Genomic DNA, 20030 nt, shown 5'->3' with positions numbered 1-20030 from the left:
ATTAATCCAGTACAATTTACTTTGCATTACGTATTGTGGGGTTATTTATATAATCCTCCAAAACTAGCAAAAATATGTGACCACAATGAGCATGTATATCTGTTAGTTATATAAAAGGACACACACACACACACACACACACACACACACATATATATATATATATATATATATATATATATATATATATATATATATATATATATATATATATATTGTATTGGTAGTAATTATTTGTTTGTTCAAAACAAAATATATAAGTGTGTCTCCCAAAAGAGTGCTCAATGTTTAGACAGAGCCAAAATAAGTGAATTTAGTTTACAAACAAATGGCTACACATAAGCATACATGTTTCAGCGAAAACCCAGTAAGGGAATCGCTTCGTCAGGCCAAGGACATCTCTGCAGAGATGTCCTTGGCCTGACGAAGCGATTCCTTTACTGAATCAAGCTGAAACATGTATGCTTATGTGTAGCCATTTGTTTGTAAAGTAAATTCACTTATATATATATGCATATATATACACACACACACACACATATATATATATATATATATATATATATATATATATATATATATATATATATATCGGCATTGTTTCCAGTCGTCCTGAACCTCCACTTGCCACTGGCATTCAACAAAGTCGACTTAGGAGAGGTGTGGTTGGGGATTGCTCAACTCTAGCCACAAAAATGTCACGCGCAGGCACCCTTACAGTGGGTATCTATAGTCTGTCAAGACTGAAGGAAGCCTTATATATATATATATATATATATATATATATATATATATATATATATATATATATATATATATATTAGTGTTAAGACGATTAATAGTAATCGGAATTGAGAATAAGAAAACTCGGAACATCTGGGGTATCGGAATCCATATCAAAATCGGAACGTTGTGCCTATTTTTCAATGTTAAAACAAGTCTTTTAATTGTCTTCTTATTTGATTTAAAGCAAAATCTTCCATTGCTGGTAATAATAATAAAACATTTTTTTAAATATTTATTTATTTTTAACTACCAGTAAACCTAAAATGACAGATCATCTCCCACATATGTATTTTTATGCTTAAGAAAATATCTGCACATTTAACACGTATTTTTACGGTTACCGGGGAAAATAATAACTTTATATTTAGAGATTTTTAAAGAATCGATATCGATAATTGTGTCGGAATCGAAAATTTAATGCAGAATCGGTAATTGTATCGGACTCGGGAAAAATGTTGTAATCGTCCCATTACTAATATGTGTGTTTGTGATTGCTTTCACTCCAACATTTTGCCTTTACGGATATCGAATTATTTGAAGTACCCCTTCCACTTTTGAAAATGATGGATTAATAAATATACATGCCTCGGATTTTTTTATCTTGGAATATACCACTATTGTTGGATTTTATTACGGTACCAGCATATTCATAATTTCAACTTTGAGTATCCTTTATACACGATTACCTAATAAGAAAAATTCGTAATTACCCACATCTATTTCGCTAAATACATTTCCTCTGATGAGATAAGCCATTTATTGAAAATCCATGGATTAAGGAAAATACTTTAATAATTATCTGTAATTCTTTTGTCAAACGATAATTTTGTTGAAATTATACATAATTTAACTCAAAATTTCCATTAGTATGTGTATATATGTGTATATATATGTATATATGTATATACGTATATATGTATATAACGCGAGTATATATGTATATTTTATGTATGTATATATATGCATATGTACGTATATATATATATATATATATATGAATACGTAAACATATGAATATATGTGAATAGATATGTATATATAAGTACATATGCACATCTCTCTATATATACAAGGTGTACACTCTTTAAATGTACATGAATGAAAAGTTTCATACATCAAAATACTGTGAACAAATATAGAAACCAGCTAATTATCGAATGTGTTCAAATTATTGACTATTGTGGTATATGAACAGCTAACAACGCTCACGGATTGAATCGGAAACGTTCTTCTTCCAAATCACATCCTTACATGATTCGTAGACATTTATGCTGACGACACGACACTCTCTGGTAGCACATCTAAAAAACCGTAAACGACCAAGTTCTCTCTGATTCTTTCTCCTCTGAACTTAAGCTCGTGTTACAATAGGGAAAGAGGTAGCTGGTTACTTTTATTGCATCTAGAATCAAGCTTTTATCTTTACATCACTAAATTTCTGAATGACTCTTGTCTTGGGGGGGGGACTTCATGTTTTGACAAGCCTCTGGGCTTGACCTTTACTCCTGATCTGAAATGGAACACATATATCAAATCCATTGCCAAGGTCGCTGGAAAAATGCTAGGATCCTTCTATCGTTCCAGTAAATATTTCACTGCTGATGCGATTCTCTACCTATATAAAAGCTAGGTACAGCCAATGATGGAGTACTGTTGCCACATCTGGGCAGGAGCTGCTAGAAGCAGTTTATCCTGCTTTGACAGAGTTTAAAATAGACTTCGTAGCTTAGTGGCGGGGGTGCCCTTTTTTCTTCCCTGCGGCCTCTTTCCCACAGACGAGACATTGCGAGCCTGCCTCTGCTTTATCGTTATTTTCATGGTAAGTGCTCGTCTGAGCTTCAATCTATGGTCCCCCCTCGCCAAACTTTCACGAAAAACACTCGTCTAGCCAAAACCACTATCAATAATTTCCAACACTCTTTATCTGTGTCTAAACCTAAATGTAGATTCCATGAACAAAGTTTCTTTCTTAGAACTGCACGTCTATATGACTTTCTTCCATTTGTATGCTTTCCAGCTGACTACAATCTAATTATCTTCAAGTCCAACGTAAACAAGTTCTTGATGAACCGTCCCTCTAAAGAATCCAATTAACAAAATCTCCACTACTTATGTTTACTATGCTATAGTCACATTGACTAAAGTATACCACATAATCCTCATCCTCGAGTAGCTTCCGGGCCTTGATAAGTGGTGATACCTGTGTAAAAAAAAATCAGTTCAGTTGGTATGTTGACATATCTTCTTTCAATGGTTGCTTTCAACTCATTCATTGTAGCTCGTTTTGTGGTGTAAACCCTGTGTTTAACATGGCCCCCATCCCCCACCCTTCCCCAAAAAATCCATGGGGAAGGGGTCAAATCTTGTGAATGTGAACAGTACTTGATATTTCCTCTTCGTCCCGCCTATCTGTTTCGCAGGTGACTATCAAGATATGTTCTTACGTCATGATGATACTGGGGGAGTGCTCCATCCTGCTGGAAGTGCCATTCTGTATTCCTAAATATCTCTTGGGAACGTAGCATACTGTATTCATGTAGCAAGTTGAGATAAGTTAAAGAGAGTGTATACATTTTATTGGGACACTCTATATGTATATATGTGCATATATATACACGTATATATTTATAAATATATTTATATATGTATATATGCATATGTATATAGTATGTATATATATATGTATGTATATATGTACACATATGCATATATATGTGTATGTGTGTGTTTAATAGGTGGATATTTACCCAGAAAACGGGGTGTTTATATATATATATATGTACGACATTGTTGCACCGAGTGACTTCGAACAATGTGTAAAATATTACGAATAGATTTATCGTTTCTGTTTTATTGCGAGTGAATACATAAATATTTTCGAAAAGAGGAAAAGACTTGAAAGCTAAAATTCCTAACTCACACCATCAACACTCAGATATCGTTTTTTTTTTTTTTTTTTTTTTTTTTTGGTTTTTGGTTTTTGGTTTTGTTTTGTTTTGTTTTTGTTTTTTTTTCTTCTTTTTTTTTGCTTTCGTTTGCTAATCGAGTGCAATGACCGATCCTCGTATCTAACTGTCATGTCATATTATATTTGACGTCTATTCTGTAGGAAGCTTTGTGGGCTAGCCTTGCAAAATCTTTTAAATAGGTTCCAGCAATAAACGCCTATATAAAGTGATCGCATTTACGTCCAAGCATCTCTCTATGCGCTTCTGTCCGTTGGCTTATCACACTTGCGTCTGATACATAAGTCGCTGTCTCCGTTGATACGTGAAGAAGATGAAGTTATTCATTCCTATCTTACGGGTGGAAAATCTCACACAAAATCGGGAAAGTTGGATTTCGAAAAATGGCACCCTAGAAGAACAGCATTTTGATTGGCCAAATGCGCCCAGGCAGACCCGTCGGCATTCCCCGATAAGGGTGTTCCATTCAATTAGCTTTGAAAAATCCATGGGGAGGGGTCAAATCTTGTGAGTTTGGACAGTACTACTCAACGGGTGAAAACGTAAAACCTTGGCTGGAGAGCAATTCTTGTGAAAGAAAAAAAATTATCCAAAAAGGGAAAAGGAGTGAAGTCTATCATAAAGAAAACAAAATTATTTAGTAGTTGCCTAACCAAAAATCAGCAGCAATTATCCAGTCAGAGAAGCTTTGCATTGCAAGTAATTCCAGGTCAAATCAACAGTTTTCCTTCTCCCGTATCAAGATGATTGAAAAAGAGATTTAATATATTTTATACAACGATTCTGATTGGTTCGTTTTTATCATCCCTGGTTATATAAATATCATCTTCCAATACTTTTGTGATGATACCCAGCACGACTATGACAAAAATATTGCAACAGTAGACCCCTTACAACTGCCCATCACTGTACTTCAGTCCGATCAGCACGTCTATAACTCTGCAGTTCTAATTTTAAAATAAAATAACCGAAAGTTTGCGTCGCTTTCGTTTCCCCAGAAGAAAAGCAGCATTCTCTATTCATGTTTCTACCCCTAAAACAGAACAGGTGATTATTTTTCTTACAATATCCACGTTTAAAATCACCTTGGGCAAAAAATGCTAAATGCGATATTTTCTGTCTTAATACATGGATTGCTGCACGTTGCTTTTATTATTGCCCCAAAAATAATGAAGAAAACATTTTTGTTCATAACTCGCATTAATTCCTTATAAACTAGTAAACTATAATTCTTTATGTTTTGGGTTTTTTTTTACATGGAGGTCACCACAAGGCTCGGAAGCCACTCGGGGATAAGGGTTATTGCGTGTACAGTATTAGTGAATCAGTATAATTCTTTATATATTCGGGTATCAGGGCCAATCAAGCCAAATCGACTTTATATATTAATACCGTAGTATTTTTAACGTACGTACGTACGTACACGTGTCACTGTGTCCAGATTAAACATTAACCGATCGGTGATAGCATACTACGAAAATTAAAACAGTATATAAATAATTTAATGTTCGTAGTATGTTATCGCCTTCTGTTATTCTTTTTAATAAATAGGAGCTCCCGATCACTGAAGACGCAATGCGAATTTTTTAATGGTGTCACTCTTGGGCCGTATGTGAAACTAAAATATACCTTCTTGGTCTTCTGGCCAGGATACAAGGGTAGTATCTATTCTGTCTAAAGATGGTATAATAATATCGTGAAGTTTCCGTTTGCACCGGGCGTCCATACACTGGAATATGTCACAGGCTTCTATAAAGATATTGGAAATAAACCGTAATAACCAGATGTATTCTGATACTACTTTAACCAGATTAATTAGATAAATATTTTTACAATGTAAATAAAAGGGATACAATAATAATGCTGGGTTTCCATTTAAGCTGAACGTCCACAGAATGTCTAGCAACGATATATTACATATGGTAGATGCCTCTGTGAAATCTCCTCAGGTCCCGCTAGTAACACTTAATGGAATTGTCAGCGCGACATGTATTTGTAAACATTTGACTTGAAGACAATCATATTGCAGTAAATAGGAAAGCAGAACGCGGCAATGTGTTCCACAGATGGGAAGTTCTTTAAAAATAATTTTGGTTGTTGAAATTCTGTTTGGTTTTTGGTACACAGAGTAAGAAATGAAAGTCTTTGATGCAATGATAATAAGGTGTTCGTGTTGAGAGACAGAGATTGGATCTCAGTTTACGATAGAGAAAGAATAGTAATATCTCTTCCGTGAAATGAGAGCTGTAGGGCGAGGAGGGATCACCCTCTTACCAATAACATTCACTTAATTTTCTTTTACTCTTATTTACCTCAAACATGGCATATCTCCACTTGGACAGAAGGGGATATTATTCGGGACCACATCTACAAGGACACTATTTAGGGAGTTGAGCAGCGAGATGTTTGCTCGAATTATATTTGCATTTTTGCATTTTCATACAGTCAGGAAAGCAGAAAACAGAGAAGAAATTCCAAAGTCTAGCATTTCAAGCGAGGAAACTATTCATGAAGAAACTTTGCTGACATCTGAGAACTGGAACTATGCTGGTCGGGTTAGGCACCTCCAGTATGGCACAAATGCTTCGAGTTCATCGGAGCACATTTCATTAACCTGCTTGTAAAACAAGCAAGTTATGCAACATTGCGACGATAGGCCAGGCATTGGAGCTTAGTGGATAGTGCGGTCTCTATTAGATGTGAGATTATTTTTTGACCTTGTCTAAGAGGGAAGGACTAGTGGTAGATGCACAAGTTCTGATGTAACAATAATACCAAATGCATGGTGATTGGTGGTTTTGTAAAGATACATAATACTGTCAGGTGTAAGTGTTTTTCTAGCACGATAAGGGAAGTCCACTTTCTTTGCAGTATCTTGGCAATGTCTTTAATGTATTAAGTCTGAAAGAGTATTTCTTGATGCTATAAACATCATTATCATTGTAAAATTGTAGATTGAATGAGTCTAATTTAAGAATATGCGTTAATTTTTTTTTCAATCGCTGGAAATCATCGATTTAATATGGCGTCATTTTGATCTTAACCCTTCTTCAAACGTTGGTCGTGTCCTGACATTTTCATCCTATCCTGAGTTTTCAACCTTATTATATCCGATTTTTGGAAACATCTTGTGATATCGACAAAAGAAAGTGCTCCTGTCAAGTATAGACATTTATTAGGTTGGTGCAAAAATCTTGTGGGGTTTTTTTTACATAAAATTGAACGTCAAAAACGACATTATTTTTGCACTAACCTAATAAATAAGTCATTTACTTTTGTTTTATGCATCCCGAACTAAAACAAAAGAAATTCACGGACAAATAGATGTATTCCCTTGAAAATATACACAGTTTATTCTCTCTACACAGATACACACACACACAAATGCACACACACACACACACACACACACACACACACACACACATATATATATATATATATATATATATATATATATATATATATATCAGACTAAACAAAACCTTAGAGTTACAAAAGGTTGTCGCCAGTCGTGACATTCTGTATTTGTAAGTACCAATTCACATGTCTACTTTAGTCGACGATGGAAATGGTAATGAAAATATATCATTTACGCGAGACACCTTTTTAAAACAGCAATAAGTATACTTCATATATGGAAAGGATCATTTCTTCTGAAGTGTACGTTCTTATGTCTAAAAGACCAAAAAGTAGTTACTTAACATCATTCATCGCCATTAATGATGGTCAATTAGTTAGCATTCGTTTCTCCGATATCTTTGTTTAGGAATTCTTTCTAGAAGAATACCAGGGAGTTACATGTGATTGTTGCTAACGTTTCTAAGTAAAAGTGTTTCTGTGGAACGAACTATGTTCGAACTTGGTGCATCCATGTTGTCAGCCCTCATTGTTAACCACTTAGCCGCCATCGCTTTTCAAGTACTTTTTTACTTGTACTTATTTTGGCACTTTGGTTGATTCCACCCAGAGAATTTATTGCTTCTAACGAATACTGACGGGCACGACGGTTCATTTTAATATCAGATACGAGCGTTAACCAATCATGGTTCTACCATTTATTTATTTGTTTATAAATTTATTATATTTCTTATTATTATATTCGTATTCATGTTATAATTTTTTATTATCATTAATTTATTTTTATTGTCGTTATTCATTTATTTATTTATTATATACTAGCAGATGTACCCGACGTTGCTTGCTATTAAACGTAAAGTTAAATTCCTTTAAAAAAATGAAGTGAGAAAAACGGAAAGAAACTGAAACATGTGCATGCAAGTATTATGTATGCGAGTATTTGTTAAACAGTATCTTATTATTATATTTGCTAAACAGTATACTTCTTGTAAGTAAAAAAATAGTCGAGGTGGGCACAAATGTTAAGAGTTCGTCGGAGCACAGTTCATCTCAAGATTGAAACTAAAACCTTAATACAGTGAGTCAAGTATGATAACCATTAGGCCAGCTTGCCACGTATTTAAAAAGTGCTTTCAAACCATAATTATTCTTAACAATAAGGAAGATGTCATGAGAACGAGTCGCGCATGCACAGTTGTGAAATAGTTGAAAAGTCCGACAACCCCACGTACCAATTTTTACATGCATCATTTCCGTATATACCAACTTTCAAGTTCGTAGATCAAAGATTCGTTGAGTATATAGGTTGAGAGTTTTCCTCGTGCATATTCTCACTTTTATAGATATATAGATTATGTTATCCTTCGAAAATAAATCGTGTTATCGGGCAAACAAACGCAAACAGATACACATATTACAAAAGAACGAAATTGCGTTTCGGAATTTTTAGATAAGGATCGCTAACTTTTAATTTTCGTAACACAGTTCTCACAATGTTTCAATCGCTTGAAGTTTAGATCCTAAGGCAATCGAAACTAAGAATATAATTAAGGCTTGTTTAAGACTTATGACCTGTCATGGTTGACAGAACGAAAACAATCTAATACCGTAGTCTAACTAAAGGGTTCAGTTCGAGATTCTATACAGATTCCATAGTTCTAGTTGTGGAAATGATATCCAAGATAAAAGCAGTAGTCCGAATAATACAACCAATACAAAAGAAAGATATGAAAATAAAATCTGCACTTGAAGTTGTTTTTCAAGTGAAAAAGTACGATATTTTATGTTGGCTATAGTCATGGTCATAGTTGCGGTATTCACCCTGGATATGTTGGGCAGACAGCTTCCAACAAACACTGCGAATACTGGCTGACAGGGACGGCGATTTAATACAACTTCCGTTATGAGTTCTAGCGACAGATCCCGTAAAAATAAGGGCCCAGAATCAGTTTAGCAGCCCGCTTCACTGTCCTGAGTGAGGTTTTGAGTTGGCGCCACGGCTACGTTTCTACCAGCCTAATGGTGGCGCGAGGTCGGTGATTGAATGTGTCTGGTAAAAAGATATTTTTGGAAGGAGTGGATCTTGCAGAGAGCGCGAATTGTACTGTTGGAAATATAAACTGTTGCCAGCGGACACAGATGATGTGTCGTAGGCAGTGATGGTCAAATGCCTCCAGTTTGCGAAGGTCATATTGTATATAACAATATTAGTAATCTTCATTTTGTCTTCGCGATCCCTCGCGTAGCTCAGAATTAACTCATAAAAAAAGAAGACTATTCTCCATGTTGTATAGAAATTGATGTTCTTAACCTTTAGATTTATCCTGTACATCAAGTAATGTATATTATAAATGAAGCTTTCTTGCATAAGACAAAAGACTTACATAGAACTAAGCCCACTTCTCGAATAACTGATGCAATCCTTTCGGAAGAGAAGTCATTTCACATCATTAGATGAAAATTAAGAGTCATATTTGATATCAGAATTTATTATTTTCCTAGAAAAATGTTTTCACAGGAGCAAAGAATATCAAACTTATGAGGTCGCCGCCCCCGACAAAAAAAAAATGTCATGCGTGGAATCGTTAATAAGATTTACAACGGTTTTTGCAATCCAACAATATTTCGTACAGATAAACCCCAACCTATTTCTAACTTGCCCACCAAGTTTAACTCACAAATATCCAACAGTCCTCATTTTTCTGATTAAGTTTTTGTTTCTTTTTCCCCCTTTGGATTCATTCTTTATCAAGGCCCGAAGGCCACTTGAGGTTATGGGTGATGAATGTAAGTGGTTGTGTACTAATCACTTATGGTGCAAATTGTGTAGAATTTGATTATTTGTGAGGACGACTTAAAATGAAAAACGATTTTGTTTCAAATACAACCGCAATCAAACTCTAAGATTTACATAATTTTTAATATCTTTTTAGAATAATATTACAAAATTCAGTGATGATTGCTATTGCTAGAAAAACACTCAAAATCCTGAAAAGAGTGTCACCAGCTAAAAAACGACTTATAAATATTCATGAACTGTAAAACACGCCAAATAAATATCGTTGTTAATGTATGTTTTGTGGGTTTTCAACCGTGAAATGTCAATAGTGTGAGAGGTTAGCCGTGTTGTATAGTTTATGAACTTTTAAATTTTTTTATTTCTTTATGTTGTTAGTCACGCTGATCCATTTAATTATATGTCAATATATACATATGTATACATGCGTAGATAAGTTAATTACATATAAATATTTATTGTTTCCCCTTTTGTTTCTTTATTGCAGACATGCCTCATTGTGCAGAGGAAACAGACAATGTCGATGGCAGTGGAATTACCTGGTTTGCGACGCGCACCGGATATGTTGATACGCAGCCGTGTCCACCTGGAGTGCTCGGTAAGTATTAACAATAGTCGTTGCGATTTTTATTTATTGTTATTGCAGTCAGGGCATAAAACGTACATGCACGAACGGATCAACACGAGATCATCATAGACTTTGATTTATAATAAACAAACAGCTCAACGGAACACAGAAATTAATAGGTGCTTGTATTGTTTGTATTTTCTCGTATTTTTCTATCACCCATGCTTCTAAAATTGTATGGTCTTGATTAGTTATATTGTTTGTATTCGTGCACAGTAGATGACGTCACAGAAGGATGGTGTTAACTATAATAAAATTAAATCAGAAGGGGAAAACTTAGAGATGTGATGACTAGGGCTATGACAAGAGAATATTCTTATCATTGTTTGGACTCTCGAGTATATATCCGACACAGTTAGACACAGTTAATCAACCGAGAACCACATCACTCTATCTAAAAACATATAAGATACTAACTGATATATACTCGAGAGTCAAAATAATGAAAAGAATATTCTCTTGTCATAGCCCTAGTGATGACATAACAAAATGCGTTGTTCACATTGGATGACATCATAAATAATGACGTCAAAAAAGTTATGCCATCTATCATAACAGAGACAGAAGAGACTATTCATTGCGTTATGACGTAATAAAAAGGGTTCTTGATAAGAAAAATAAGAGATATATAAGAAATTGAAACAGGATTATAAAAAGATTTGAAGTCCAGATTTCGAATTTAATAATAAACGACGATATACACCCTTCCTCCTTAATTTATATTATTTGAATTCTTCGAACTACTGGTCTTGTCTTGTCTGTTATATTCAAGTATCTGAGCTTCTTCAGGTGTATCTTGTTGGACTCGTAAATCTTTCTGTCCAACTCGGAAATCTGCACAGAATCTCTGACAGGACCTTTTATTTAACCCACGGGGGTAGTATGCTCTCGTTCTGTAAACCATGCTTGTGATAAAAGTGTAAAGTAATTCGCAGTTGTATTTTTATTATCGCCCTATACGTTTAATGCACAGTTAGGAATTATTAGGAATTGATACGGATTAGTATTAAATGCTAAAAAGACACGGATCTAACCATATTCAAACGACAGAAGATTTGGCATAAAGCGTTGATTCTAAATCAACGACTATAATTTATTAGGATTTTATAGGGCTTAAATATCTAGTATATATACACACAAACACACACACACAGACCCACACACAGACACACACGCAGACACACACACACACACACACACACACACATATATATATATATATATATATATATATATATATATATATATATATATATATATACGCCTTTGAAATGTATACTACGGTTTCGGTGGCACCTTATTTAAATAAAATGCTACCGTCGATATGTCGCCGGCTAATATTGATTGAAAATAAATTAAATATAAATCAAATTTAAAAAGAATTAAATAAATCAACTTCAAATAATATATTGAAATAGGAAAATCAAAATAATTCTATTACAACAAACAATTGATAACAAGGCGCTTATTATTAACATAGGTTTTCTGGAATGTAATATGCAAATGAAGTTACTTCCTGAATGTAGAATTCATAGTAAAGAAATTATAATGTCTGTGACTAGAAATTATGAAAGTGTGTGAACGTCCGTTTTTGGTATAAAACTTTGTAAAAGACTTTTTGTACATATTAATTAAATTGGGAACAGAAAAACAGACAGGAATACGACTTTATTATACTAGATAAACAACGTATGATAAACAACGTATGAAATTTATAATTTTTTTTTGTTAATCCCTTTGAGTATTTTTCTTTCTAATTGAAAAAAATGCTTTGGAAAACCATTGAATTTACTTATAATGATGTTGACTCGGCGAGTTGAATGAAGATTACTCTGATCTGTTCGCATCAATTTCTCTTTTTCTCTTATCACCTATGCTTACGTTTAATGTACATTCTAAATGCCCTGGTGACATTCTACTCGTTTTCTGGCCTTTTCTCTGAAGACGAACTACAAAGGTCAAGGCATAAAGAATGTGTCATTTCCTTTATTTGTATAACAAAAACTAATCTACAAAATTACTCCATCCTATTTCTTGTTGTTGATATTAAATAAAGGAGTTCTTTACTTTACATTTTGTAGCAATTTGCTACACCCTACACACAACGAACAACTAGGATGGGAATAAATGGCAAAATCGAGAAATAGTTTCGGGAAGTCCCTTAAGAGAAGAGAAGAAATTACACCTACATTACTTCAGGATTTTACAAAGTTCAAAAACATCATCTATGAAAAAATACTGATGACTCTAGCAGATGTAACTTTAACATCTATTAAAAAAGGAAAACAAATACACACAAAGGATATATATATATATATATATATATATATATATATATATATATATATATATATATATAATAAAATAAAATTACAATTAAATTTACCAAAATGATCCAAGAGGTAAAAGTACATCAAATCTGTTGCCAAGGTCGCTGGGAAAGATGGTGCGATCCTTCTATCGCTCCAGAAGATATCTCACTATTGATGCAATTCTCTATCGTTATAAAAGCACAGTACGTCCAATGATGGAGTACTGCTGCCACATCTGGGCAGGAGCTGTAAAAACAGCCTATCCTGCCTTGACAGAGTACAAAATAGACTTCGTGGTTTAGTGGGGGGTGCCCTTTTCTCTTCCCTTCAACCTCTCTCCCACAGAAATGACGTTGCAAGCCTGACTTTGTTTCATCGCTATTTCCATGGCAGGTGCTCTTCTGAGCTCCAATCCCTCGTCCCCCCTCGCCAATCTTTCATGAGAAACAACCGTCTGGCTGAAACTACTGTCAATAATTTTCCCCACTCTTTATCTTTGCCTAAATCCAAACATAGATTCCATGAGCAAAGCTTCTTTCTTAGAACCGCACGCCAGTGGAACTCTCTGCCGCTTGCCTGTTTCCCACCTGACTACAACTTGGACGTCTTCAAATCCAACATAAACAAACTCCTGACAAACCGCCCCCTTAAGTAAGACACTCTATCAAAATACCCAATACTAATGATTACTACAATACTATTGATTACTGTACACGCAATAACCGTTATCCCTGAGTGGCCTTCGGGCCTTGATAAGTGGAGACCCCCCATGTAAAAACAAAAAGTAAAGTATATTATAAATATTAAAGAATTAATATTTATAACGTAATCTCAATCAGATGTAAATACTCGATAAAACCAAATAGGAGATAGAGCTTTTAATAAGAGCAAATAGTTAATAAAACATGTTAAAAATCACTTTGAAAAAGAGTTAAAACATATTTAATTAGAAAAGGAAACACTAAATAAGTAGGTATTCCTTAATCCGCGGAGTTTCGAAGAAATACTTTACTTCTCATCAGAGGGTAGGAATTAGCCAAATGCTGGATCGGATTTTGCTTGCAAAAGTATTTGATGAAACTGCAAGTAAGTCAAAGATTGTTTTATTAACTATTTGCTCTTTTATATATATATATATATATATATATATATATATATATATATATATATATATATATATATGAGAGAGAGAGAGAGAGAGAGTAATAGGGTCTAAAACAGGAAAGTCCCAGTGAAATAGATTTAAAGGTGCTGTTCTGGTTGTATTGCAGTTATGATAAGCTCAATAGGTGAAATTACCTAGAGCTATATAAATAGAAAGGGTGAAAGTTTAATACTTGTAAGTTTTCATAGAAGGAAGCATAACGAAATCTCTTTTACATTTTAGAAAATATCTTTATCAAAGAAGGTTTAAGTATTTATTCAAAAGTTCTCAATACGTAGGTAGAGCTAGTTAGTAATTTATAAAATATATATGGCGATTAAGCTATACTGAATATTCCGCGTTTCATCCCCTCTAGGACTCTTCAGGCTTATGCGCGAATTCTGTGGTTGTTTGTCGTTTTTATATGCGCATCTTCTATTGAGATTTTAGTTAGCCAATCAGCTTTCTAGTATCCACCGAGCCCTTCCTATCAGCCAATGAGCATGCATTTATCGGACAAAGGACTATTTTACCTCTGGTTGACCTGTTCCTTTGTGTGTGCTCTATTTAGCCTGGATATCTAGTTTCTTGATCTGTTTTAAATCTAGGTTAGTGTGTTTTTTTTATTAATGTTAGCTTATATATAGATATATATGTGTGTACACACATATATGCACATATATATATATATACATATATATATGCATATATATGTGTGTGTGTGATCGTTTATGTATATACATGTTTATTTAATTTATTTATTTGTTTATTTTCTATTGTTTTTGTTAGTTTTAAAACTATTTTGTATCGCTATCCTAGAGTAATTTTTATCTTGTGAACACAGTTGTTAGCTACATTTAAATAGATGTTGCGGTTCTTTAAAGAACAGGATATCAAATTTTTCATGAAGACATAATCTACATGGGTCGTCTAAGTCCCTACACGCATATAAAAACGACAAACAACCACAGAATTCGCGCATGAGCCTGAAGAATCCTAGAGTGGATGAAACGCGGAATATTCAGTGTAGCTTAATCGCCATATACATTTTATAACTTACTATATATATATATATATATATATATATATATATATATATATATATATATACAGCTTAGTGCGTTAGAAGAAAAGAGTGAGCTCAATTCTATAAGAGGAGGCTTATCTGGACAATATAAAGCTCAACAAGTATCCTTGGAGCTTCTATAGGAGAACATTTCTTCCATTTCCTATTTGTTCTCCTCTATATATATATATATGTATATATATATATATATATATATATATATATATATATGTGTGTGTGTGTGTGTGTGTGTGTGTGTGTGTGTGTGTGTGTGTGTGTGTACACTAGTAGAATACCCGTCTTTGAAGAGTATGGCATGGGTTCACTGGCACGTGCCCTTTTAAATAGCAAAGCTTACAAAAATTAATAAAGCACCCAGGTTAAACACTCGAATACATATTCCATAATTCATAATCATAAGTTAAATAGATTAGATTTTTTACATAGATCCCATACATTATTGATGCTCATACGCGCACTCATCCTTTTAAAAATGTTTTAGTTAATATAACTATGACTTTCATATAGATCAATTTTTATATCTGTTATTTATTTATTTATTTATCTAGTTTAATTTAAAATTCTTGCTCGTTTGTGGAGAGTCTGCCTATTTGTCTATTTGCCCATTCATTTTTCTGGAAACTACTCGGCCTATCTTTCTGAAATTTTTATAGACCTTTGTTATAATTATGTGCAGTCAACTAAGTATTATGTTATCTGGTCGATGCAGAGTTAGGCATTAATAGAGATTAAAAAAGGACTAGTCACCAAAATACCACATTTACTCTCACTTTTCTCAGAAACAATTCAGCCAATCTGGTTGAATCTTTGAACATTGTTGATAATGTGCAGCGAACTAAGTATTATAGTATCCGTTCGATGCACAGTAAGTGATTAATACGGATTAGTATTAAATGCTTAAAAACACGAATTTAACCACATTCAAACATCGATTTGGCATAAAACACCTATTCTAAATCAACAATTATAATTTTCCTCAGATTATATAACGGTTAAAATATTTATTATGCATATATATAAACCGTACTGCACACCTCAAAGGCGGATATATATATAATAAGTAAATAATTCCAAACCAGTGAAAGAAAAATTAGATAAAATAAATTCCAGAATAAAAGCAAAATCTATAGCTACTTATGATTTTAGTACGCTATATACTAAAATTCCGCACGAAAAACTTATAAAAGAATTAAATGATACTGTAGATTTGGCTTTTCAAGGTGGAAAAGGTAAATATATAGACTTTTCAAACTCTAATGCTTTCTGGTGTAAAAATAAAAATAGCAAAACTAGTATTTCTAAAGGTATTTTAAAAATGCTTGTAAGCCATCTTATTAAAGAATGCTATTTTCAAATAGGAAATAAAATATTACTCCAAACGATAGGTATCCCAATGGGATTGGATCCGGCACCATTTTGGGCAAATTTGTATTTACATAGACTCGAGTATATATAGATGTCATCATTATTAAAAACAGATATATCTAAAACATATAACTTTCATGGGTGTAGGAGATTTATAGATGACCTTATATGCATAAACGATAATGATGAATTCGAAAAAAATAAACATCTTATATATCCAAACGAACTAAAATTAAATTGTGAACATAGAGGACAACAGGCTACATTTCTGGATTTAGATATAAAAATTGAGGATGGAATTTTTCTTTATAAAATATTTGATAAAAGAAACGCTTTCCCCTTTAAAATAGTACGTATGCCCCATAAGGATAGCACCTGCCCCGTTTTTGTGTTTTATGGAACCATTATGTCAGAGTTTTTGAGAATAGCTCGCGTTACTCTAAAATTAACAGATTTTATACCACCAGTTTCTAGCTTAGTAATAAGGATGATAAAACAAGGTGGAGATAAAAATAAAATATTTAAACAGTTAAACAAAGCATTTGTTCGTTATCCTGATGCTTTTGAATCGTTTAAGATAAACCAGATTATATTGATAAAGGAAATCCAAAACTATATTAGCAATGTATAAATGTATTTATAATTACATATAATAAATTTATATAGTTAATAAAAAAAAAAAAAAAAAAAAAAAAAAAAATGTATATATGTAAAAATAAAATATTTTTAACCTTTATATATCTAATTTTAAATAAATAAGAATGTAAATATACAAACTACTAACTATAGTGGGGGTGATAAGTAGTTAAATGGATTAATCCAAATCTTATAAATACAAGAATGATAAATTAAAAAATTAAAAAATGTATCCATTTTAAATGTGGAAATTGATGAATCGCACAGGTAATAAATTCATTTTTATACTATGAAAAGGTTAGTAATTACAATTAAGAATAGGAAATTGGGGAAAAAAAAAAAAAATTTTTGTAACTTGTCTTCTTCCTAAGATTAAGGGTGGTGGTGTTTGATCAACACTGCTGGGGAGCCATGATGTAATACACTGTTTTGTTTTTAAATCCCCGAAACAGTGTTTCATGGTAAACAACTGATGATCCCTTAAAAAATATAAAAATTGGTATTATAGTAAATTTGAGAGTTGATGCAGTGATTGCAGGTGATTAAATGACTTACTGACTAGATGTTTTTTTTGATGAATGATAAAAAATAATTTTTTGTGTGGTTTCAAATGTTAAAAACTTCAAAGACTATATATATATATATATATATATATATATATATCCGCGTTTGAGGTGTGTAGTACGGCTTCGGTGACACCGCCTCTAAATAAAAAGAAAATACAAAAAAAAATACATTGCTCACGCAGTTACAGAAAATATATATTTCATAATTCATTATAATAAATTTAATTGTTTCAGATTTTGATAAGCATATACGTATTATTTATGCGATCGAATCCTTTTAAAAATCTAATGCTATAAATTTGATGTATAGAATCAATTATCGATTACCGATAATTATCAAAGTTTTGTGAGACAAAGCAAGACTAAGATCACTCCTAAACTGATACACTAAAGTTCTGTAAATTTTAAAGCAAATCCATTCAGCGGTTTCGGAGTCTATAAGGAACGAACTCACACAAGCACAGACAAAATTGCATTTATAAAATTGTAGAGATATATAATTACTTCTATCATAATTTTTAAATACCTACAGACACTAGTGCTTCATCCTTTCGGGAATTATCAGTGCAAGGTACCACGATTACGGACATTCAGGAGATTCGAACTCGGCCACGAAGCCATCGCTGACTCCATTAGCAAGGAACTAACCACACGGCCAACTTTAACCGTTTTTCGTTGAAATTTAAACATTTATTTTTAAATGTCGAGACATCCGTCCATAATGAGCTAATCATTATAAAATCATGATCTACTCATGCGAGCTTGTGACCGACGTTCATTTCAATTTCAAACTGCTCAACAATAAGAACCGAGTTCTTAAATGGGCTGACATAATTATTACCGTAATAATTTTTAATGCCTACAAATACTAGTGTTTTATCCTTTCGGCAGTCCTCAGTGCATATATATATATATATATATATATATATAGTAATTTATTAAAATGTGTATGACAATTTAGCTACACAGAATTTTCGATGTTTCATCCTCGTGAGGTTTCATCAGGCTTTTGATGGTGCTTCGTGTTTTTATATATCCATGTAGTATTGGGTTTGCTAGTCAGCCAATCAAATTCTTAGTTATTCATACACCCATTTAATGGAGCCAATAAGCGCACGCAGTTTTGTGTGTATATATACGTACACTTATATATATATATATATATATATATATATATATATATATAATGTATATGTGTTAAGAGTATAAATTATACCTAAATCTACTTCATCCGTTTAAGTTGCGCGACGTATCATAGATGAAATACGATTTCTTTTATCTAATAGGATAAAATTAAAGTTGGCAATGCTGCAGTGTGCGTATACTACCATGCTGTATTCAGATACATTGCCTACTTCACTGTTAACTTTGATAATGCTACCCTTTCCTGTGCATATCCGTTCCTAAAATCGAATCGACGAGAACTATCCCATCATCCGAATCAACAAAATCAAAAATTATATGAGCAGAGAAAATGCGACGAGATAAGAACATGCATGCGAGTAAGTGTCAAAATTAAATGAACACAAATGGTCCTTTGTTCTGAATGATACAATCCGGTCAGAACGAATCGAGTTCCCAGTGCAATCTAAGTAACAAAATATTGTACAGACGAGGTAAGCATGACACTTTGACACAATTATCATATCTTCACTGAGTAACCTGATTTTCTTTTCGGCCAATGAACATTTTAATTAAGTCAGAATGAAAATGTTAATGGTTTATGTAAATCCTTTAAATGCAATATTTCTTTCTGTTTGTTTTTATCTTGGGATGAAAGCTAATTCTGACCAGTCTTACACAATAGAGTTAACACGTAGTTTTCAGATTGCACATTTGACCCAAATCTTTGTGACATGTTTTGTATTTCCGTCTGGGTCCTTCTTTAAAAAGGTAAATACGCCATGTCTGATACAAAAACGTCTTATCGAAACGCGACTCAATTCTTTATGAAACAATAGAACGAAGCCATTTTGGTGCTAAATTATAAACATCAACTGATGGTTTACGTATTTTGAACCTGCAAAATGTTTTATTCATAGGAAGGAAAGTGTTATATTTAATTTGTTTATTTTGTTCATTTATTTCATTAAATTATTTAATTTTAGTTTATTATATCGTTTTCTTGTTTCAATCGTTAATAATGCTTAGGTGTTTCTTAGACTTTTCTTCGAGATTTGACATAGGTACTGCAAATAAGTACAGCTGCATGAATCATTCTGAATGTGTTTTCTTAAGTTAATTTAGATTTACCTTGAATCAAAAAACTGTGACTAAACCAGTTGGTGCGAGATCATATAGTTTATTCTGTGTATACAGTTATTAGCTATTTCACTTCTACAGTTTAATATGTTTGGGGGATAATTAAAGTTAAATTTGTAAA

At 32.8% G+C, this 20030-nt stretch overlaps 1 protein-coding gene across 3 annotated transcripts in view; it reads left to right on the top strand.

The window, feature by feature from the left end:
• The window catches only part of LOC145260389 (uncharacterized), a 649016-nt gene that overhangs the window by 412747 nt on the left and 216239 nt on the right, over nucleotides 1-20030 (top strand). For all 3 annotated transcript variants that reach the window (XM_080118365.1, XM_080118344.1, XM_080118355.1), the window contains exon 9: nucleotides 10397-10507. In XM_080118365.1, coding sequence (XP_079974491.1) covers nucleotides 10397-10507 — 111 coding nt within the window. The remainder of the gene's footprint in view (nucleotides 1-10396; nucleotides 10508-20030) is intronic.

The sequence above is a fragment of the Euprymna scolopes genome, chromosome 3 (genome assembly GCF_053919585.1).
Source record: "Euprymna scolopes isolate OS-2025 chromosome 3, ASM5391958v1, whole genome shotgun sequence".
Lineage (NCBI taxonomy): Eukaryota > Metazoa > Mollusca > Cephalopoda > Sepiida > Sepiolidae > Euprymna > Euprymna scolopes.
Note: the sequence above shows the minus strand (reverse complement) of the source record. Positions and strands in the feature narration are given on the sequence as shown.